The sequence below is a fragment of the Pygocentrus nattereri genome, chromosome 28, assembly GCF_015220715.1.
Source record: "Pygocentrus nattereri isolate fPygNat1 chromosome 28, fPygNat1.pri, whole genome shotgun sequence".
Lineage (NCBI taxonomy): Eukaryota > Metazoa > Chordata > Actinopteri > Characiformes > Serrasalmidae > Pygocentrus > Pygocentrus nattereri.
The window spans coordinates 19,942,862-19,966,972 of record NC_051238.1 but is presented as its reverse complement, the minus strand read 5'-3'; the positions used below and the strand labels follow the sequence as shown (position 1 = coordinate 19,966,972).

The 24,111-nt window shown below is 38.2% G+C and overlaps 1 protein-coding gene across 2 annotated transcripts in view; it reads right to left on the bottom strand.

Annotated features, from left to right (window-relative positions):
- LOC108413329 (leucine-rich repeat transmembrane neuronal protein 4) overlaps positions 1 to 23,142 on the bottom strand; it is a 182,897-nt gene extending 159,755 nt beyond the window's left edge. The window contains exons 1-2 of one of the 2 annotated variants that reach the window (XM_017685798.2): positions 22,365 to 23,142; positions 13,044 to 14,584 (exon numbers count right to left, since the gene is read on the bottom strand). In XM_017685798.2, the coding sequence (XP_017541287.1) occupies positions 13,044 to 14,584; positions 22,365 to 22,368 (1,545 nt within the window). In that variant the 5' untranslated portion in view covers positions 22,369 to 23,142. Of the gene's footprint in view, positions 1 to 12,994; positions 14,585 to 22,364 lie in introns of both variants that reach the window. The other variant, XM_017685799.2, reaches the window with a different exon arrangement.
- Between the last annotated feature and the right edge of the window lie 969 nt (positions 23,143 to 24,111).

Below are 24,111 nucleotides of genomic sequence, written 5' to 3'. Positions count from 1 at the left end.
TTTGCATAGTACTGCATATGCTAAAGTTTGAGAGCCCTTGGCCATGTTAAAAATGTTGTTGATTTTCTAAGTGGTATGTACTTGACACTCATACCAGCACCACACACACTACTATGTTATCATCATGTCAGTGTCACTGCTGTGCTGAGAATCATCCACCACCAAAGTAATATCTCAACAGCACTTCTGTTTTCAGACACTGAGCAATACAACTACTACTACTAATACTACTAATAATCATCATCATCGTCATCATTATTAACATCATGATCATCATCAGCATTATAATAATGACAACATTAATTTATGTAATATCATTGTGTAATTCATATGATCACAATACATGTTTAATAAATAAACAAATGTTGTCTTGTTTTTGTCTTTTGTCATAGCATATTGAAATAAAATGGATTCAGGAAAAGGACAAGAGCATGGGAAGGTTGCTAGAGGCCTGACTTTCATTTACAAATGTGATCCTTCTATTGTGGTACTTTATTCAATAACATGTTTTTCATAAATGCAAACACTAGAAATGACAAATTATAATAAATTATATATAATTTATATTATATATAAAGTATACATTCTGAAAAGCTTAATAACATTGATGCAAGATTGAGTAGACTTCAGGGGCATTCAAACACTAGAAATAGTGCAGAATTTGATTTTTATTATTCATTTTATTAGCTTTCCTTTGTTTGTTTAAAAAAAAAAAATCAAGATTCTGAATTTTCCTGTTTATTTCCAGGTTTAAATGAAAATTTCAGTCTTTTGGAATCCATTGTGTATGCACTTGAGTTCTATATATACTATACAGTTCTATATACATCTACCAAACCTGGAGAAAAAAAGGAAAAAAAATTCCCACACAATACCCCATTACATTTCATGGAAATGTTGCCACCCCTGTGACAGCCACTCTACCTCCAGGTACCCAAGATTTTGTGCTCTATTTTCTGTATAATTAGAGTAAGCTAAAACATGAAACATCTGTCCACATGATGAGAATTTTCTGGCAGTTTTCTTCTGGCGTGACAGTAGCATTCCTGCCTTCTGTGAGACACAGCTGATATATTCTTATTTCAACATGTGCTTTGAGTGTGAAAAAGGGAAAATGCTCTAGTCTTAATGTTCTGAGTTTCTTCTCTCACAACTCCTTAGAGGTTGAGAGTTATTTCATTTGCTTTGATATACTATTCATAGGCAATTAAGTAAGCACACGCTTACTTACATTGTGAAATATACAACTAATTACTAATTACTTACTAACTTATGGCGATTTTCCATTTTTCCAAGAGTTCCTGTATGTGCCGCAGTAAGTTTTCAATTCAATTAAGAAAAAAAGAACCAGGCAGAAACAATATTTTATTATTTACATTCCTTTTCCATCCAGTTCCTTTCACATAAGCTGTAAGCAGAGAAATAAAGGGTTCTATCCAGGCCAATTATAGTCCCCCAAGGTAGAAACCATGTAAACATGGTCCTTAAGGTGCATTTGTGTAATTTAAATGTGTTTTAAAGGTACATTACATCCATTTTCCCTTGGGACTGTGCATATTTGTACATTTCCGCAACTTGACTTTTGTATAAAGAATAAAAAGCTCGGAGTCAACACAGGGTGTATGGAGTAAATGTAAAAATCAAAGACTAATAAAACCTGAAGGCCAGATGTTGTATACGGATTTTTTTAATAGACTGTTTCTGTATACTACTTTTTAAGCATGCATTTTTGCATGTACCCATTTGTACTTTTTATTCCAAGATGCCTTACAAATCAGGGAGTAGAGAAAACATCCCACATGAGTTTCACAGAGCACCGTGTGAGCGATCAGTTCCATGATGAGCAAACAATTTTGATTTGTTCATTTTCATCTGTTTCTACAGAAGAAATACCATAACAGGTTTAGAATGCTATGTTATTAGACCCAGTTATGTTTATACTAAAACGGATGTATTCCACATGCAGAGACTGTGGAATTTTACTGGTTGTGCATCACTAAACTGCCCCAAATTAAAGGACATGCAGAGCTGTGGTCCTGTTATGAGTTGTGATTAGTAAACAAAACTATATTTTCAGCAAAAATGTACTTTACACAACAAACAAGTCAGGTACAATGATAGACTGATTGGAAGACAATGTGATGTTAATCCAAAAACATTTGGAAACTTTGAAGTAAAGCATAAATAATAAGACAATATAATAGTAAAAGTATATTAGTGTAATGATATTATTAACCAGTACCAGAGATCCAAAAAACTAGCACTTCTGTTCTGGAACAGTAAAGGATAATTATGTTTTTGGTTTTGGTTTTGATTCTGGTTTTCGTTCCTCAGACCAGTTTGAAGCACTGTTAGAAATCTTGTCTTCTACTTATAAAACACAAACGTGGTATAAATTGAAAGTATAGATTCTGTAGTAATTCTAAACAATCTACATTTCCCCAGTGTCAGCAGGCTTTGAGTAAGAGACGACTTCTGATGCAGAATGTTGTTATTTACCAATATGCTATTTACCAATGAAGCAAACTTTATGCAGATGACATTCGTAGCTATAACTATTTGACTGGCTTATTCCACAGTTAATACCCTCATCAGTTCAACAGAACTCTAGAAGCTTGCTGAGTCATTCTAGTGCAATGCTGCTGCTACAACTTTCTACTGTTTTGTTTATGGGTATAGATTGCAAAGTATAACAGGAATACAGAATTTCATACTGTTTCTAGGTAGAAACTACTAGCATGTTGCTCATGGAAAGACCCAAATATGGTCCTGAAGCGTGTTTTTGCTGGAGTAAAAGGCTACATTGGTCACCATAAGACGGTACCGCTCGTGCCAAGGTGCAGCACGGGTTACAGCCTTTGGTTTAAAATGGCTGTTGGTAAACAGTGAATACATAACCATATCAAACAACCAATTTCAGGAAGTGACAAAGCATCATACACTCACTGGCCACTTTATTAGGTACACCTGTTCAATTGCTTGTTAACACAAATAGCTAATCAGCCAATCACATGGCCGCAACTCAACTCAATGCATTTAGGCATGTAGAGGTGGTCAAGACAACTTGCTGAAGTGCAGACCGAGCATCAGAATGGGGAAGAAAGGGGATTTAAGGGACTTTGAACGTGACGTGGTTGTTGGTCCAGACGGGCTGGTCTGAGTATTTCAGAAACTGCTGATCTACTGGGATTTTCACACACAACCATCTCTAGGGTTTCCAGAGAACGGTCCAAAAAAGAGGAAACATCCAGTGAGCGGTCAGTTGTGTGGATGAAAATGCCTTGTTGATGTGAGAGGTCAGAGGAGAATGGACAGACTGGTTCCAGATGATAGAAACCCAACAGGAACTCAAATAACCAACCAAAATCTCTGAGGAACGTTTCCAACACCTTGTTGAAGAATCAAGGCAGTTCTGAAGGCAAAAGGGGGTCCAGCCTTTCACTACTTTAAGGTGGACCTAAAAAAGTGGCCGGTGGGTGTATATATAATACATAGTTCACAGACAAGTGATCATGCCCATGCTGATGTGGAAAAAGAGCATATATGTTTATTCAGAATATTCAAAACGGGCACAAGAACCCAATCTGTGTTTTGGTTTTCCTCTCACAGGCCAGTGTGAGGTCTGTCAGGTGTGGCTGGTCTGGATGGCTGCGTATGGTAGGTGAGGCAATGTGTGGTTAGGGCCAGAGACACTGGGAAAGCATCCAAAGCTCAAGGACAAAACCTGTGTCATTTGGAGCAAAGGAGCTGAACTGACAAAGAACAGCAGGAAGGCCCTGTATCACTAAAGAGGACATTTGTAGTTTGAGGGAAGTTGTCGTTCATTTTAATGTGCTGATACAATGCTGCCAAAGTGCCTTTCTTTATAAGTAGAATCCCTGACTTTGGAGAGATGCCATGTGTGGCGTCAGTCATTGTGCAAGGATTTCATGGTGGTGTTAGGCATAAATAACTCTGTAATGCACATAGCGAGGGCATGGTGGGCTCATTCTTTGGATAAGCATTGAATTTAGTAAACATCAGAATTAAAAGAGCAGTGCAACTGCACATCTTTTGAAGAGCATTTCCAGCCTTGATATCTGCCAGTCTCCACCCTCCCAGCATATTTGGGTAAAGCATGTTTGGGGTGGATTGTAAGTGCATGAGAAGTTGGAGCTGAAACATGAGAATAGCGGAAGGGAGCATCCACAAATCACCCCACAAAACTGGCAAAACAGCCGTTCCTCAAATTAGCATACTCCCCAAATTGTCCTTCATCTCCAGACAATGGGAAGCAAGACTTCTCAGAGCAGATTTTCATAGAGAGGTTGAATGAGATGGAGTGAAAAATGATAAATTATCACCTTTGAAAGGAGTACACTGTGAAATACAGGTTCCTGAGTAGTTCTACTGCTATAGAACGTTACATATATAATATAAAATGGATTTATAGATACGTATGTAAAAATGTAAGTCAGCTGTTATTTTATATACGACATATGTTACAAATTCATAATGTTTTTTTGGAACAAAACCCAAATATACAAATGACTACGGCATGACATGAGGTTGCAAAAATGCAAAGAGTGCAAAAAGCACATGCTTGAAAGGAATAGACTGAAAAGTAGGCTGTGTTTTTATACTTGGCGCTCAGATCAAAGCACCTGCTATCACGGCTGGGGGCGTCCACATTTGGAAGGTTCCTGCCCAGTTCTATGTAATAGAGCACCGAATATTCTCTGTTTGCTCATGAATTATGATGCAGGAAAATGCAGGAACAAATATTTTGAATGGTTTGACCAAATGGAGACATAATATATGCATTTGTGGACAAATCAAATCTCTTAACAAAATCCACCAACATGTTTGTATATGGATATAATCACAGCTCAAAAATATTAAATATTAAAATGTTGATTTCCTTTGATGCAATGTCAGATGACTGGAAAAAATGGCTCTCAATACTGAGGATGAGGTTCTGCCGTAGATATTTTGCACAGCTCAGTTTGAAAATTCTAGCTGTATGTGCACTGAAGTGCAATCTATTAATAGTGTGTCTACACAACTGAGATACTGGATTGCACTTAAAAACATTTGATGGGTTATTGCATTTCAATTGCCATGTCATATTATATTGTTCTGATGCTTTTTTTAACTTTATTATTTGTCTTGCTCTCTTAGCAAGAGAAACATGAGAGGAGGGGACAGCGCACTGGTGGAGTAGTCATGTCTTTCAAAAGACACAGTTAGTGAGAAAAATCTTCTTTTCTGTGAAGATTTATCAATTCTAACTTGATATACAAATTTCTTATAGTAAGTTGTTAAAATGTTAGATTAGCTTTTACTTTTGGGTTTGTAGGTGTATTGCCCCTGAATTCACACAAAATGAGGTTTTAAAAAACATCACAGAAAAGCAGAAAATCAAAGAAAAATCGAACTTTAAACCATAACAGCACCACTGCTGGAGACAATAAGTGCCAGTCTGAACGTCAGAAAGCTTATTTATCCAAATATATCAGGAGATTTTTAGACTCCTTTTTAGACTCCTGGCACAATAAACTGTATTTTTATCTTTTTTGCAATATGAGTTTCTGTTTCTATTGTTAAAGCTGTGATGACACAACGGATCTAATGACCTTACATGAGTGGTCATGTCAGAGTGACAAGATTAATGTGATAAATGTGTTAGAACCCAAACAAGTTTTTTTTTTTCTTCATGTGCTGGGCTTGGACTCTCCTCTCCCACATGCAAAGCAAGCAACTTAACTATTCTGTCAAACTGCTTACAACAAAACACAGACTTGCACAATTTAAAAACTACTCCATCCTGAACTGCTAGCCTGTATAAATGCTTTAAATGTGTTGATTATTTTCACTGTCAGTGATGTGTTAGATGTGTGAAGCATCAAAGGCCACTGTAACAACAAATCTGCATCACTATACGGAGCTCTTTGAGAAATAAAACATTTATTCAATTTTGTAGGCCTTTAGAAAATAAAAGTATTTTTTTTTTATTTGTACCCTTCATAGAAAAAGCATGGATAAGGGAATACCGACTGGTTTTCAGCTTTACAATGTGCCCACAGTTTTGATATAAGCAGGTATTAGTATTGCATTATTTCAAACTTTGGATTTTGCACAACAGTGGATGGAGCTTTTGTAATGTTCGTATGTCTTATTATTGCTTAAAGGAGAGGCCAGTTCAATTTCTACTACAGCTGTTAAGTAAATAAATAAATAAATAAATAAAAGCGCCTAAGCTTGCAGCACAGCCAGTCAGACAGATACTAGTTTACATCAGAATTTTAAGGAAAGCTTTTTCAAACACTGCAGTTCGTGTTCATATCGTGTAGCCCAATAGAGAAATATACATAAATAATAAGACAACAAATGATTAAGCTTCAGTTCTTCATTCTTGAACATATTTCATTCCTTAAGATGCATACTGATTCATAACCTAATTTAAAAATTCCATCTCAACATGTGTTTCCCCGCTCAATCAGATAGAAGCCTGGCCCTGCATGTGTGGGAACAACTGCCTAAGGACATTTTTGCTGAGTGGACAGACTTAGCTACTTAGGACACGGTAAAACATGCATCTCATGTATTTTAAATAAACATAAGCTGCCCAATCAGAATGATGTCCATGTCCAGTACCATGCAAAAGTAATTTAAAACCATTTATCATGGCAATAGGTGTATGTTTATGCTTGTAAAACTACCATAACTACATATAACATTATAGTAAATGCAAATGAACATAAATACACAAAATAACAATTTCTACTCCTTATTTTACAAAAAGCACTTGATATCATGTAAGCTGTACTTTGAAGAACAAAGTTTGGTTCCAGATGTAGATATTTGTAAAATTCAATCACCAGTAAACCTGATTTAGCAAAATGAAGCACTTAGTCATTATTACTGAGCTTCCACAAGGAGAGCTTTGGAAATGGAACACAATTTACTGGAATAATGTTATTTGTATTTTTAAGGGCAAATAAACACTTGCTGCCCGGATTGTCTTTTATGTATAATTTTCTCGGGTGCCTAAAACCTTTGCACAGTACTGTATGTATATAGACGAGTCCTTCCATGTTCCATGCTCTTGTAAACTCTTAATGTGGCCATAGAAGGCCTTTGGTTAATATTATAGGGTAAAAGCACATGATGAGGACTTTGCCTTTATATCTTCAGATCTCTCTGTCTTTGACACTTCCAATTTCCTGAGATAAAATCAAGGTCCCTCTTGCTGTAAATACGGGCAGTCTGACTGCACACAACATCAAGGGGGTTCTGTAATGGCCTCCAGCCTGGGCCTCCTGTGGTCCTGCCTCATCAACAAAACACTGCCAGAGTCTGCTAGGCTCGCATGCAAAAACAGAGCACCCACGCAATTAAAGGACAAGGCCGACATTTTGGCAACTATAATCTCATGTTTCACTGGTTTGTCATGGAGTAAATGACAAGTGTGGTGAGACCAAGCTTTTTTAGGAAGTAGATGTGACGATGACAGCCAGTGGAGAGTACGTGCTTCAGAAACACGAGGAATAAATGGTTTGATGCACATTCATTCAGTCGACTATTTTGAATGGATTCATTTTGTTCAAAAGGTGAATAAATGTAAGGGTTAGATCATTTTATTCAAATCCTTGAGAAAAAAACTTGTTTGCATTTTAAAATATGGACGCACATTCCAAAAGTTTGGACCCCCTTTTGCCTTCAGAACTGCCAGAACGGCACCTGTTACCTAATAAAGTACCTAATAAAGTGGCCGGTGATTGTAAATGGCTATGTTTGCATTGGCGCCATCATGACACCTGGTTCCTATCACCCCCACTTTAGAGAAATCTGAGTACCTAATAAAGTGGCCAGCGAGTGAACTCCTATACCTAACCCTAATCACAAGGATACTGATAACAACTGAGTATTACTTAGTATTAATGATAATCGTCCAATTAATTTGTGACTGAAATAATTTATACTCTGTAAATTTGTTTTTGCCTGTGAAAAGTTTACATACTGAGCTTTTAATAGTGATTACAATCTAAATGTTTTATTGTTAAAGATGCAATTAAACATTACTGGAAACATGAAGCTACTGATGAATTATGAAACATAGCTTGTAGCATTTGCAAAATTATTTCTATTCTGTGCACCAAAATACTCCACCAGCCCTCCACTGGTCTGGTATCTAAGACCTCCGTATCATAGCAACTAAGAATAAAAGTGGCCAAGACACTCAAACACACAGAAAGCCCAGACAATACGGACCAGGCAACAACGATGAGATACATGTTTGGAACATGCACCACTATGTGTTCCATATTTCTCACTGAATGTAAAATCTTACGCCCCCTAAAAGACAATCAAGATTGTAATGGAGGCAAAGGGCAGAAACATTGAATCATGTTCAGCAAAGTCCTCAGAGAAGGAGTGATGATCCTTAACAACTGCTTTTGTCTTGGGTGCCCTTATGGAAAAAATGGGTTGCTGGTGGAAGGACGGTACTCTTATTCTGAGAGAAAAGACCAGAAGGCAAATAATTCAGCACAAAACAAACAAACAAAACTAGTTTAAAAAGCCTTTTTTTAATGTCCTGACAATGATCAGTGTACTAAAGATGCTATACCAACACGATCGATTAATACTGAAAGTGGGACTGCACAACGTCACCAGTGTCATCATATGATCTTACACTTCATTGTCACCGTGCTCTTTAGAGCAGTCAAGATTAATCAGATCAACACTCTGCAGAAACCATCTTTTACAAACATAAGATTTCCTGGTCAGGTTTACAGACTGAGACAGCCACTTTACTCTACATTCAACATCACCACTATGAACGTTTATAAACTTTACATATGAATGCAGATCAGACATAGTTGATGCCAAAGTCTGCGAACACATTGTTGTGCATTGAGAGTATCTTTTATTGTGGTGTTCACTGACCCAGTGCAGCAACTGCTGCATAACTATTGCAGCACTGTTACTCATATGTATTTATAGTTTGCAATATGAAATGATAAAATAACACCCCTTGGAGCCCACTCTGAGAATTTCATAATACATAAATCAGGTGGAGATAAGAGATGAAAGATGGTCCAGATCTCTAGACTCGATAACTCCACTTGTACATCTCTGAAACACACTCTCCATATTTCATAATATATGCACAAACTGAATAGCATATTAAAAGGACCACATCATGGGAAACCAAATGTCCTCCTGTTTTTTAAATAATGTGGTTTGTAGTAACATGTAGTCATTCTTAAAAGCATTCTTAAAAGGATGTGTATTATGTGGCCAAAGGTTTGTAGACACCTGATCACCCAACGTTTCTTCAGAATTCAAGAGTATTAATAGGGAGTTTGTTCCTAATTTGCAGCTGTATCAGCCTCTACTCTTCTGGGAAGGCTTTACACTACATGCTGAAGCATTGGTGTGAGGATGTGAGTGCATTTAGACCCAACAGCATTAAAGAGGTCAGGACCACAAACACTCCAACTCATCCCAAAGGTACTGAATGGAGCTCCATCAATCCAAAGAATACAGTTCCACTGTTCCATAGCCCAATGCAGTAATGCTTTTCTATAGAGATTATACAAGTGGTGTGTGCACAAATGCATGTTAGTACCAGCAAAGGGTGCACCTTAAACTAACTGAATTCACTTATACAAAGAGTTGTCTAAATAGTTTTGGAAAAATATTGTACCATTCACTACCCAGTCTGTATAAGGAAACTATTGTTTCTGTGATGTCACAAGAACCAAGTAATTAACATATATCCAGCAGTTTGGCTCTGAAGACTTTCAGCTCTGAGTGCTTTTCAAATGAGTTATGATATTGGACAACCAATCAGAACAGAGCTCATTCATCTTATATCACTCTTAACGTCACAGTAACAAAAACAGCCTGTTAAATTCTACAAGAAAAAAAGGTTATATAAAAATGAATTATGACTATTGTTGTGGTCCTCAAGGGAAAAGATGCAAGAAAAGCGTATGATGTGGGCCCTTTAAAGCCAACTTAAATATGTGTGAACAGCTCATTGAATTGAATTCAGAACCATCAGCGGCCGTGTTTGCACAATGTGGAATCAGACCTCCGTGAAACACTTGCATACATGCACACTAGTGAACACACACTAGGGGGCAGTGAACACACTTGCCCGGAGCACACAGCCCTATCCACGGCACCCAGGGGGCAATTGGGTATTAGGTGCCTTGCTCAAGGGCACTTCAGCCATGGACTGTCAGCCAAGGGGAGCGAACGGCAACTTTCCGGTCACAGGGCTGGTTCCCTAACCTCGACTAGCCCATGACTGTCCCTTATGCCAGCAATTGCAAGGTGACATAAGATGTTTAATGAAGTATGTGACATTCCATTGATATAAGGGGCCTTAAACTAACAAGTAGCAAACATTTGTTCCATTGTAACACTGTTAGGAAACATCATAAAGTTTCTGTTATGTTTAATCCTGTACTTATAAAAGTACAAATAGCCTTGGTAAAGTATGATTGATTTCAGTAAAAACCTACTTGCTTTTAAATGTACTTAAGCATCAAAAGTAAACATACTATATTTATTCTGGTGAATGATAACAACAATAACAATTTGTAGTTTTTCACATCTGCAATTGTTGTACTTGAACTCATTTACAGATATATAGAACCGATAAGTGTTTTTTAACTACAAGTTCCAGTACATTAGGAATGATGGAGAATGATGCTTTGTAGAAGTGTTTTGAAGGACAAATGTCTGCCTTTTTCAGTTTAAGGCTTCTTAGGTTAATAAAGTGTTATTTCAGTCATAAAATGTCTCATGTCATCTTGTAAATGCTGGTATAAGCCATTCATATATACTCCAGTAGTGCCTTATAAAAGGTAATTAATGCATTTGCATGTGTCCCTGTAGTACCCAATATTGCAATAATTTTATAATGACATAATAACACACATGTAATAATACCTATTATACAACGGTTAGTTTCGGCCACAGAAGCTGATTGGTTGAGAGGCGTTCTAATCGCTGTTATTTCGCCATAACATCACTGTATCACTCTGCTGAGATGCCTTTGAATTTGACAGCTGTAGGACACATCCAAGCCATTTGAATGTTTTTACTCTGCACACAAACAGAAAATGCATACTTTGAAGATCACATTTGGCCTGCAGCCGATTTGGTCCGACTCTGAAGACAAGACTACATTAATTTCCCAAAATCTCAGTTGGTCTGTGTGGAGCTGGAGGCCGGACTGTTGGCTGTGCAGCAAGTGAGTGTGACGTAGCAACAAGCTTTGGTGGAAGGGATTGCAAACATTAAAACATATTAAATGACACATTCACAGCCCAATTTATTTATTTCTTACTTTATTCATTTATTATATGTAATAAATTCCCTATCATTGTGAATTTCCCTGCTGTGGGACTAATAACGGATTATCTTATCTTATCTTAATGCAATAAGACATTATGTTATCAATATTATCAATATTTACATTATAAAAATGATTACATTATCAGTTTAGACTCTGCATTACATTACTGGGTAAGTTATTTCATTATTTAAGCAATAGCATGCTCAAGGTCGTGTGTTACTCTGAATAACCTCACTGCTGTGATGATCTATGGCACTCGCCTTCGGGTCGTGTTCTATTGCTTAAATAATGTAATAATTTACCCAATAATGTAATGCAGAGTCTAACCTGATAATGTAATCATTTTATAATGATTATATAATATCTTATTATATTATAGGGAATTTACTACATTTAAATGTTGATCACAGGTAATGTCATTACATTACTGAGAATATATCATAATTAGAGTTTAGATATTTAAAATCATTTTGTTTTTCAGATAGCTGATATAAAACTTTGTCTAATAATGTAATGCCACGTTAACTATTAGTCAACATTCTATATTTTATATTAAATTTACAAAAAGCATTGTACAAGATCTTTGGCAAGGTCTCTTGAAAGTATGATATCCATTGCATATCCAAATGCATTGTACATTTCTGGTTGATCCTACATATTCGGAAATTATTGCAATACTGGGTTCCTACATTCCTAAAGGAGTGTTACATAGATGAGAAATGAAATATGGATAGTCTATAGATATGTCTATGATGTATACTTCAATTCCTCTGCTTAAGGGTTTAGACAGTAGATGTGTTAATCTGTCCCTGTGTATCTACATCAAGCTCAATTATATCATGTCACGAAAAGAATATATAACAGTGCATTATTATTGATATATTATAATATATTATGTGATATATTATTGATACATTATTGATATATTATGCGCTCACCTGTTAGGAGAAAAGACCCACAACCCTCCTAATTCATAGAAAATGGTGATATATCAAGATTAATATAGTTTGTCATTAGCTGTGCTCTGAACTGCAGATAAGACAGATATAGGGCATGAATATCAGAGAACATTTCAATGCTTTAAAAACCCATGTGTACTCAAAATAGAGTAAATATTTGTCTTAGAACAGCAGCAATAAATTTGCTGTATTATATCATTCTCTCTCTCTCTCTCTCTCTCTCTCTCTCTCTCTCTCTCTCGCTTCTTTAAACAAGAAATCTTAATTTTTCCCGAGGCAATGTATGTTGATATCAAAACATTCACAAAACACATTCAGGATAGGAAAGGACCACTGCACAGAGACTTGATCCAGTACATAACATCCATTTTTTAAAGCCAATTGTTGATATATTTGGATAGCTGACTTCTGTGTTTTGTTTCAGCTGATAGAAACCCTCCAAACCACTATTGACATTTGATTCAATCATATGTGCCGTGGTGCATGCTTTTGGCTTACAATACCTGAGGTAAACAAACAAGCAAAAAGAAAATCAAACCCAGAATAAAAAGCCCCAAAAACCTATGATTCAAGTTGCCATGCACTGACCCATGTTTCCTACCCTTTAAAAAGACACAGCTTGTGGGGGAAATGGGGACACAACACATTTTTTTCCTCACATTGACAAGACATTTACCTCTTGTAGCCCGCAGTGGAAATGGATTTTAGGAGGCGACGGATCATACCTCACATTCTCTGGAGCCGGAGATGGTATAGGTGCAGGGTCCTGTCCCATTGACTAGTACGTCCATGGTTTCAGAGTTTGTGGGTTTGTAGTCCACATAATACTCCTGTAGCGGCGAGCTAAGGGTTCGCTCTGCCTCCCGCGCCTTTTTCCGGCGCTTTCTCACCATGGAGTGCTGCTGTAGCTGCTTCATGCTACTTGGGTAACGCTTCCAGGAGACATAGATCACAAGCAAGATCATGGCTACTGATAAGAAGAGAGCCACACTGCCTGCTATGATCTTATGAAAGGACACATGTTCATAGTCCTGCTCAGGAACAGGTGGGGAAGCAACAGTAGGAGAGGGGACAATAGGGGTGTTACGGGTACTCTCCTTGTCCACCCTGGACATTGTGGGAACTAGCACACGTCCAGGTTTTGATGGGGAAATGAGGGTAGTGGAGACCAGAAGATATGGAGTTGGGGTAGCCTTGCAGATTCCGAATGTGTCCATAGCATCCATAACTTTCTCACCCTGAACCTCCTTGGGTCCAGCGCAAATCATGGTCGCCTCCTTGTTCCCCTTGAAGTTCCTCAGCCAGGCAACAAGAGGGCAGAGGCTGAGACTGCAGTCCCAAATGTTTCCTGCTAGACTGATAGTAGTCAGAGAGATCCAGGCTGCCACAGCCTCCTGAGACACGTTGCTAAGCTTGTTGGAGTCGAGGTTAAGGGTCTGCAAATTAGGGAGACACTGGAAAATGCTGGCATCCAACACCTGCAGGTCATTTCCAGAGAGGTCAAGCTTTTGCAAAGAGGTCCAGGTCCATGTAATTCCCTGTGTTATAGACTTTATCCGGTTCCACTGCAAATAGAGAGCTCGAAGGTTGTTGAGACGAGGGAAATGAGAGAAATTGATCTTTGAGAATTGGTTGTGCTCCAAATGTAACTCAGTCAGCTTAAGCAGTCCTGCGAATGCATTGCGGGTGAGACTCCTCAGTCGATTGTAGCCCAGGTCAAGAAATTCAAGATTTCTGCAATCCTGGAACACTCGCATGGGAACTACCTTAAGGGAATTTGATCTTATGTGGAGACTTAGCAACTTGCGCAATCCTTGAAACTGGTTAGGCTGTAACACTTGTAGCTTGTTGTAAGAGAGGTCCAAGTTACGTAGGTTTGGAATCGTATGGAATGTACTGTTTTCCAGCTGTGTGATCTTATTTGAGCTGAGGATCAGCTCCTTTAATCTGCGCACACCCTGGAAGGCTTGACTGTCCACCGCATTGATATAGTTGTGGTCCAGGTACAGCCACACGAGTTGACTGAGGCTGGCAAACTGACCAGCCCTGAGGCTAACCAAGCTGTTGTAGCGCAGAGAGAGGCCCTGGCATCCCATGGATACATTCTTTGGCACATCGCGAAAGGCATTTGACTCACAGTAGACTATTTTGCCATCACAGCGGCAGCTCCGGGGGCACGGGCGCTCTCGGACTCTGCTGGGGGAAGCAATGAGCCAGGCCTGTACCAGCAAGGGGATCATGAGCCAGCGGCCTCGCGCCAGGGACCCTGCAGACACAGAGGGGTGAGAAGGAAACATCTAGGCTTTGGTCAATACTGAAACTGCAAAGGTAAATAAGTGAACCTGAATCCCAGCATTCAGCCAATTGCCAACATGACTTGTTACTTTCTTTCTTTTACACACTGAAAAAGTGGTCCATGCGCATAAAATGCCATAGGTTTTGTTTAAGAGTGATAGACCTTTTTAACTTAGACCTCCTTAAAATGCACAATCTATACTAATTAATTTTTAATTTTATTTTTCCCAAGAATTCTACATCCAAGCCAAAAATCCTTACAGAATATATTTATTCATAAATCAGCAGAACACCCTACATATTGCATAAATAGGTGATTTACTAACATTTATCCTTAAAGTAGAATTGAACTTTAATGCTGAAGGTCATTGACTCTATTCAGTTCCTCTGTTAATATCCCTACTTCAGATTGTTTGTTACGCAGCAATTCTGAATAAACAATGACCAGCTGCTCTGTTTTTCTGTTCTGTATCAATGGTTGAGGTAAAAACTAGACAAGGTAATAAGCATTTATTTAAACAAAGCAGGAAACATTTCTCTGCTCAATCTCAAATCCCTCAAGGACTGTTCCATATAGAGAACCACAGCACTAATCAACATTCCCCAAGGATTAGTAAAAGTGGATAGATAGAAGATAATTGGTCTATATTTACGGTTATACTTGTCCTTCTGTGCAATACAAGAACAAATTTGGTGGTCTTTCTTCATGATTTGCAGAGTAGATGAACAAGAACATTATCGAGTATACAGGGTAAAAAACAGTCATTATTTAATGGTGCTCACAAAAATCCTTCAACCTCCAGTAGTGCAAGCCATGCCCAAAAATAAATCCAACTGAATATAAAAGTGGTCTCTACATTTCTTTAGGCTTATTTTGCTGCTTACAGCAAAAAAATGCTTTGCTAAATACAGTAAGCCTTCAGTCACACTAATATAATTGCCCTAAAGTCAGCCCACAGTCACTGAAACTCTGTTTCCTACAATGCAAAGCTGTGCTAAATCACTTTTCCAACCATAATTATTGCACTGTATTTATATAATTCTACAGACACATGTACAAAACTAAGCAACCCATTGATTTAATCAGGCAGTCCCAGCACTGTGCAGCAGACTCAAGATTTAATCTAAAACTTTTGTGTAGGTCAATTGAATGAAACACACTAATCTATTAGTCTCTGAAGTAGGCCAGGGTAGGGTTGGAAGAACAACCTGGTATCTTCAAGACAGTCAACTCGGTTTGTCTTTAGAATTTATCTCTGAAATCAAAACAAACAAACAACAAAAAAAACAATATTTATTTAACTCATTCATTTGTTTGAAAATAGTGCCTAATCTTTCTCTCTTTTAATGAGAGTTAATAGATGTTACTGGAAAATATAATGACAGGAATGTTTATTGCATCAGTATTTTAATGAACTGCTTTGAGGTTTGAGGAAGTCAGAGGTACAAATTTGGATCACAGTTCTTTGTCTTTTAGTGCCTCCTCCATTATCACTGTGAGATGTGTGATATACTGTTCAGACATAAAATGAGGGTCATCTAGACCAATTATTTGAATTGAGAGGGCAGACCATAATACTTCCTTTTTACATAATAGGAAACTTGATTGTAAAGTCCAGGTGACCTGTTTAAATTACTTCTAGTTTAAAGTACAATTATCTCACTATATTTGCGGAAAATTTTGCGTTTCAAGCATTTTTCTTAAAATAATATATAATTATTGCAATTGTGTGGTAGGATGGAGTTCAACCCTCCACAAGCACCCTACACTATACCTTATATCATAAGAGTCCTTGGGCAAGACTCCTAACACCACCTTGGCCTACCTGTGTAAAATGATCAAATTGTAAGTTGAGCATCTGCCAAATGCCGTAAAATAAATATAGTGAGATATTAGATATAATGACTAGATTTCAGATCATTTTATGTCCAAATTTTTAAAAATCCTGTTGTTTATTTCCAGGTTTAAATGAAAAAAATTCTATGTGGTCTCAGACTTTTGGATCACATTGTATATCCACTGTGACATATTTGTGACATGTTGATGCTGTATTTTTAAGTTTTGGGGAGACATGCTATGAGGCTTACATGATACAGTTCAGGTTTTTGTATCTCAGTTGTGGTGTTTTAAAAGATCTGTTTTGCACAAGGAGTTATTTATTTGCAACATATAGTAATTATTGATAAATGCATTTTTACATAAAAAATACTGAAGATCTGGAGCTCAGAATCAGACACTGTATAAGCACCATTAAACCATCATGGTGTGGATGATACATCGGCCACTACTCTTATAAACTAATAAATCCAAGTAATAACTCATGTAGTGTGCTGTCTTAGCTGTTGCCATATTTCTTTCTTTTTATATAATTTGGAAATTCCAGCTACCTTTTTACTTTATGTCCAAATTTCAAGATGAAACTGACTAATAGATATACTGTAAAACTGATCTGAACAAGTGTTAAACGTAGTCAATACATCTAACATTTCTTATATATCTTTATTTAAATTAGTTTAATATTCAGATTATTCAACCTATTTCTATACATTTTACTTAATTTAAGTAATTAAAAAGAAAGTGTCTATTTCATAGTACTTTTTTAACAAGTAATATTTAAAACTATTAAAAAAAATAATCTTGTGCTTACAACAATATCATAATAAAAAATATTAAACATATGTTTAAGATGCTTCCATTTGGTAAAATATCTCTTTTTTTCTGGGAATGGTCTGAAATTACATATTTTTTTTTTTGCAGAATTTCAAAATGACAGACACTTGTCTTAGTGCAGAATAAGACCTTAGGAGTGTCCTACACACCACTCGGGAGGTGTTTGGCGAAGCATAATTTGGAATAATAAAGGGGGACGTACTCTCAGTTCCCCCTCCTGTGGTGTTCCCAACCATACAAACCACCTCAGGCAAGATCACACCAAGTTATGCAAATGTACAAAGAGCAAAAGAGGAACATCTGTATAAGCTATTAGGGTTTGCATGCTAATACTGCATCGCTAGGACTGAATAATAATAATAATAATAATAATAATAAGTTTGATGGGAGAATAAAACACACACCTGAAAACTTCCCCAGTCAGCCGTTCTCTAGAATACATAATGTGGTATGAATCATTTCACATGTGGCATGGGCAGCCGTCTCCATGCTGCTCCTCCTAATTCATTGCTAAACTAACAAAATAAGGCATTAGAAAAGCCCAAGCCATAGTTTCTACAAGTAACTTGTCTGAAAATGAGTCGTTATATTGCTTTGCTCTTTACTTCCTCGGAATTTCAAGGAAATATGTTACTCTAGTGCTGGGTGATATTGCTCAAACCCAGTATCGCAATAGCATCGAAACATTACAATATTGTTGTGCATAAAATTTACACGGTTGATTGAGTTCTTCTGATGAAAAACCATATATTAACCACCCTTTTTTGATTATCAGTGATTTTGTTTCTATTTTATTTAATAAAGAACTAAACTGTACTTCATTTATGTTTTATGGAGCCCTTAATTTTAAGTACTGCCTTCCTTGGATCCTGGTGTAGGAAGGATGTGATGATATCAATATATTATTAAAGTATATATTTAAAAAATAAATAATGTTTAAAATAGTGGACAAATTTCATTTTTTTTTTTTGCAAAGACAGTCCACATGGAAATGCTGCTATTTTGCATTCCTTTATGTGTTTAAATGCACAGTTTGAAAGTATTTTTTATTTATGTTTATTTAAACATCTTTGTGGTTTCTTTTCAAAGTGAGGTTGAAGATTTAGATTTTATCTAAATTTTTCATTATTTTCATTCTTAAATAATAATTAAAAAAAAAAAACTTTTTTAAGGAAATGTGTCCCAAGGTCTGAAAATCTATGTGTAACATTAAGAATCATCACTACAGAAATGTGTATTTTCTTTCGTTTTGATGAATAACTTTGATAATATTTGTGCACAACTGTTCAAAGCTGTGCTTGCTGCTCATGTACTGCTGGCGTTTTTGAGTTCTGCTCAAAATGAGCTAAAGTTCTCGCTGCTAAATCATTCACTCTTTCTAACACATGCTCTCAGTCTCAGACTCAAAAATCGTATCGAGTCTGAAAATACGAGCACCGTTACGCCCTCATGATGTAGATGGTCACCCAGCACTGTTATAAACTAATAAAGCCCAGTAATAGCTTGTCTACTGCGCTATCCCAGCTCTACATAGAGTGTTGCTGAATGAAGGAGCAACTTTGCATCTTTAATCTCATTTGTGATTTGCTGGAATGTGGGCGGGGAACAGTGTAATCTCTACCCTACAGAGCTAATCTGACACAAAGATAATTTGACACAAAACTGAGCAGCTCTGCAACAGTCTCATCACATTTAAATGGAAGCTCAAATGCAGCAAGAAATGACTTCACTTTTTATTACACATGCCATCACACTTAATGATATTTCCATTCCCCATATTCTAATTTCCCCAGACAGAACTAGCCACATGCAAGCACAAGTTTCCTCAGTTTAGGCAATCAAACTCAAGAAACAGATAGGGCTCCTGCTTCTGTCCCTCTCTCCTGACAGCTTTTCCGTCTCCCGCTCCAGTTATCTCTTTTGACACTCAGTCCACTCTATTACATGGAAAAGCTCTTAGGCATTTAATAAGGGATGCTTCATCTGTCCAAAAGTCTTATTGTGAGCTAGAGTAAGCCAAGACAGGCAGAGTGATCGAGAGCGAGGGGGGAATGGGAGGAAAAATAGGATTTTTTTTCCCCACCTGAGCATGTAATTCAATGCACGTCTATTCTCAAAAGTCAAGAATGACATAAACGGTAAAGTAATAGACTCTACTTTCTACACATAAATACACCCTTTATTTCATGGATGAAAACACTGCAAGAAGACAAAAAAATTATCAATAATAATGTAATAAGAATAAAAATTATAAAAAAATTGAACACATTTGCAAATATTGTTTTATTACCATAATACATTGCCTCATATTGTTTCCCGAGATGTGAAAGGGACATTCCAATTGCAGGCAGATAAAGATTTAAAGGGGAAAATAAACATTTGTGACTAATTCAGTAGTTAAGAAGTAAACAAAGTCCGAAAGAGTGTTTTGATGTGGGACAGCTGATTGTAGAGAAACCTACTGACTCAGATTTCTCTACAGTGGGGGTGATAGGAACCAGGTGTCATGATGGCGACAATGCAAACATAGCCATTTACAATCACCGGCCACTTTATTAGGTACACCTTGCTAGTAAAAGGCTGAACACCCTTTTGCCTTCAGAACTGCTTTAATTCTTCGTGGCAGACTTTCAACAAGGTGTTGGAAACGTTCCTCAGAGATTTTGGTTGGTTATTTGAGTTCCTTTTGCCTTTATATCATCTGGAACCAGTCTGCCCATTCTCCTCTGACCTCAACAAGGCATTTTCATCCACACAACTGACCGCTCACTGGATATATTATTTGTGTACCTAATAAAGTGACCGGTGAGTGTAATTTACTGTCCAAAATCACTGCTGCTTTCTTGTTTTTGTATGTGACATTAATGATGGTAAAATAGAGTAAATCTGAAGAAAAAAATGAAATTTGCTTTGCTGCACAACATCCTGCATGTATCTCTTAAACATGAGTAGATTTTTAAAAAATGTTTGAAAGATGTTTGAACCCAAGGCCTTTCCTCAAACCTATTATAAAACAGTGTCTCGAGCATCAGGCAGAATAAAAATACATGAACTATTTCATGCATTGACATGCTGTGATATACACTTTAGACATCCGGTTCCTATCACCAGCACTGTGAACAATTCTAACAATTCTAAGTTGCTCTAGAACACAGCATTTCCCTTCAAACTTTGAAGAATTGGCAGAATTTCCCCTTAAATCTTGATAAATATAGTAAATATAACGAAGCCATTCCCAGCATTCAGTATTTGCTCTATATTAAGGTTCCTTATACTTAGAAATGTAAACATTTCAAAACAATGAAATGAGGAAGCTCTTAAGAAATTTTGCATAAAGTGCAGAACCAAGTGATGATTTTCCATTATCATATGCTTTATTGTGTTGGCATACAGCATCTCAAGGAATGTGTTCTGCATTTTCCATATATAACTGACATATTCCGGAGAGCTCATTTCACATTATTAAGTGCATTGCCTTTTTAATGCATCTTGCTCTAAAGAGAAAGTGACAGCAGGACACAACCTAAAATTTAACAATGGCCTTATTGACCAAACATGTGAGCATAGATGGAATAACTAACAAAACAGCCCACAGCAATAAACCAGTAAAGGTGTCATCATCCTTCTATTTTTAGTCAAGCAACTGCAAAGATTTGGCTATGTACTCCTACAATTCAGATAGATAGATAGATAGATAGATAGATAGATAGATAGATAGATAGATAGATAGAGATGTGGGCACCCCCAGTCAAATTACATGTTTTGTTGATGTTCTCAGTGACACGTCCTATACAGACACTTCTGCACATTTACGTGCAAAATGACTGTTTATCACAGAGTAATATATGTTAAACTCAACAAATCAATACATATTGTATACCAAAATGACCAGAAACGTCACAATTAAGTGTGTTCTCTGTTGTACAACAAAAAATGTAATCAGACTGGGGTGTTTACATTTTTTGCAGACAGATAAACATCCTCAATGCTTTATGAATAAGGAATATTGCTGTTATTGTTGTGGCTGCTGCTGTTTCAGGGGGCCGTACTTAAGCATGGCCTACTTCATCAGGCAGTATGTGCTCTTCGTTGCTGATGGGGAGACCACATGGCCATCTGCGCACTCATAAGCCCTTGAATGTCAGTGGGATTTCGGAGACGAATAAGATTCAGACTCTCAGCATCTTCTTCGCCTCTTTAAAGCTGGCCGATGCTTGAGCGAGGCAACGACAGCTGGTCGCATAGGAAACGGGTCAGAGAATATTATTAGCCCCCGTCTCCTATGCTCCAAAGAAAACAAATGGCTACACAGAGCAAATGCTGTCAAATTGTAAATCATGAGTCGATGTACCCCCCCCTTCCCCAACAGACCCCCCACCCATACCACATCAACCTTCTCTCGCGCTCTCTCTCTCTCTCTCTCTCTCTCTCTCCCACACATACAGAAATGAATCGATCAAAGTCTGGACAGTATCAGCAGAGCACCTTATCTTTGTAATTTGGAGGGTGGGGGTGGTGTGCAGAGGGAAATCAGCTGGTGGTCATAAAAGGGTCTCATCAAAGCAGGACAGCATCAAACACTTAGCTAACCTGTTGATCTGAAGATAAGCTGTGATTTTTTTACTATCATTATTATTATTATTATTATTAATTTATTTATAAATTATTTTAGTTATTATTTTAGAAGCCTGCATCTCTCCAGCGATCATCAGAGCATTTACAATGTCAAAGTTATTTTATTAGCATCACCTCTCTCCTTCAGAACCTGCTGAACCCGGGGTCCAGAGACTTTGGGGGTGGGGGAGGGGAGGGGAGGGGGTTAATTTAGGGAGAGGACCTGAACTTAAGCAGCCAAACCCAACTTTGCGATATAAGGCGATGCACAGAGTTTAAACTGGGGGCCACTGCGTCTGACTCGTTTTCCGTTGCCCGATTTCTCTACAGTCCTGGCGTCTCTGGACACCCAACACACTGTAACGTCGCCGGACCGCAGCGCCAACACAAGCAGCTCAAACGCACGCAGCTCAGATGCTCTTCACAGCATTCAGACGCGGACGCGGTGTAGCGGTCGTTTACCTACCCATGTCTGCGATCTGTCCACTTTCTGGTTTAGAGCGCTTGGTGGTGTGGCCACGGGAGCCGCATGGCACTCTCAGTCCTCGCGCTGCGTCGGCCTCATCCAGCCGCTCCGGTCAGCTGGCATAGGTCCGGCAACCGAACGATGACCGAAGCGAATGTTCAAAAAGAAAGAGGAAAGGAGAGAAAGAGAGGGGAGAGAGGCAGGAGACGTGCTCCTGCGTGCCAGCTGCGCTGCTGAGGTGGACTGAAAAAAGTCCGTAATTCCGTGATCGCGATAGATTTCAGTTCCGCAGCTGCGCCGAGCAACACGTCTCTCCGCGCGGACGAAAGCGGGGGAAAAGCGCGCACATCGTTCCCGACAAAGTACAGAACGGAGCCGGTTCCGATCTGCGCCGGACCGCGCACACGCTGCCAGTCACGAATGAGTCAGAATCTGCTGGTGCGCGGGCGGTTAGTCGCCTGATCCATCGGGCGGTTTTCAGAAGCGAATAAATGAAAGACTCCCAGAAAGCCAGCAGAGCCAAATCTGCCAAGAATAAAGGTCCTCCGTCCTGTGAACGCGCGGCGTGTCCGCGATGAGAGTATCCCAGCGTCCGCGCGACGCACGCAGCTTCTCCTCAGCGCACGTGTGCTCTGTTTCTGTCTTCTTCTTTCTTTTTTCAAACTCCCCTCGAAAATCTCTAAGAAATGGGCTTGGAGAGGCTTGTGTGTGTGTGCGTGTGTGTGTGTGTGTGTGTGCCACTGCGCTGCCGGTGCGCTAACAAGAATGCTCAGTCTGATTTGGCAACTTCGCCCAGCGCGATGAATCGGATTGCCCTCTTCTGGTGGGAAAGAACTCCTGTAGCCTGAAGTGATTCAGACTGTAGTCCCAAACAGGCAGTGTAGTCACTTCATTCTAGTCTTGGTGCAGAAAGAATCACAGCTTGCAACACTGACAGACTCTGTACTAGTGGTGCTACTAATGCACAAATAAAGGCACCATGCAGGGTCATGACTCAGTCATCAAGGTACAGACAATGCAAGTGCACCCTCAAAAGGTACAGCAGCGGTTTTAAGGTCCATTAATGTACCTTACATGAGTTTTTCCTAGTGGAAAAGTAGATATTTGTACCTTTTCATAACCAAATGTTTTAAATTAGAGCATTAAAATAACAAGCCTGGAGGCGAGGCGGGGTGTGGAGTCAGTACAGCTTAGAACAGATCATTTCAGTGGATTCTGGTTCAGTTATGTTCTCTGACTAAAGGTGCTGGGATGTACCCCTGAGTGTACCAATAATAATAATAATAATAATAATAATAATAATCACCATCATGAAAAAAGTGACCAAATTATGCCACAAATAATGTAATAAGCAGTCGCTTTTGAGCCAAACTCTGAAGAACCTTTCAGTAGTTGGTCCTCAGAAATGCTATTTTTGGACACTTTTGAACACACATAACCTAAAGCTTAGAATCCCTACAATTATACATCCAAGCCAAGACCCGTTATGAAACCTGCGGAATTCCACTGATTTTCCACAACGTCTGCTTAATTCAGTTACTGAGATGTAAACAAAGTCAGAGTGGTTTGATGTGAAATGGTGCATTGTAGAGAAACCGAGTTCTTCACATGATAGAAACCAGGGGTCATGATGTCTACAGTGCAGACATGGCCATTATATTTACTGTAAACCTGCATGTATCTTTAGAGTGTAATGTGTTAAATGTAATGTTGATAATAAGAGAATCGTTGTAAATCTGAAAATAAA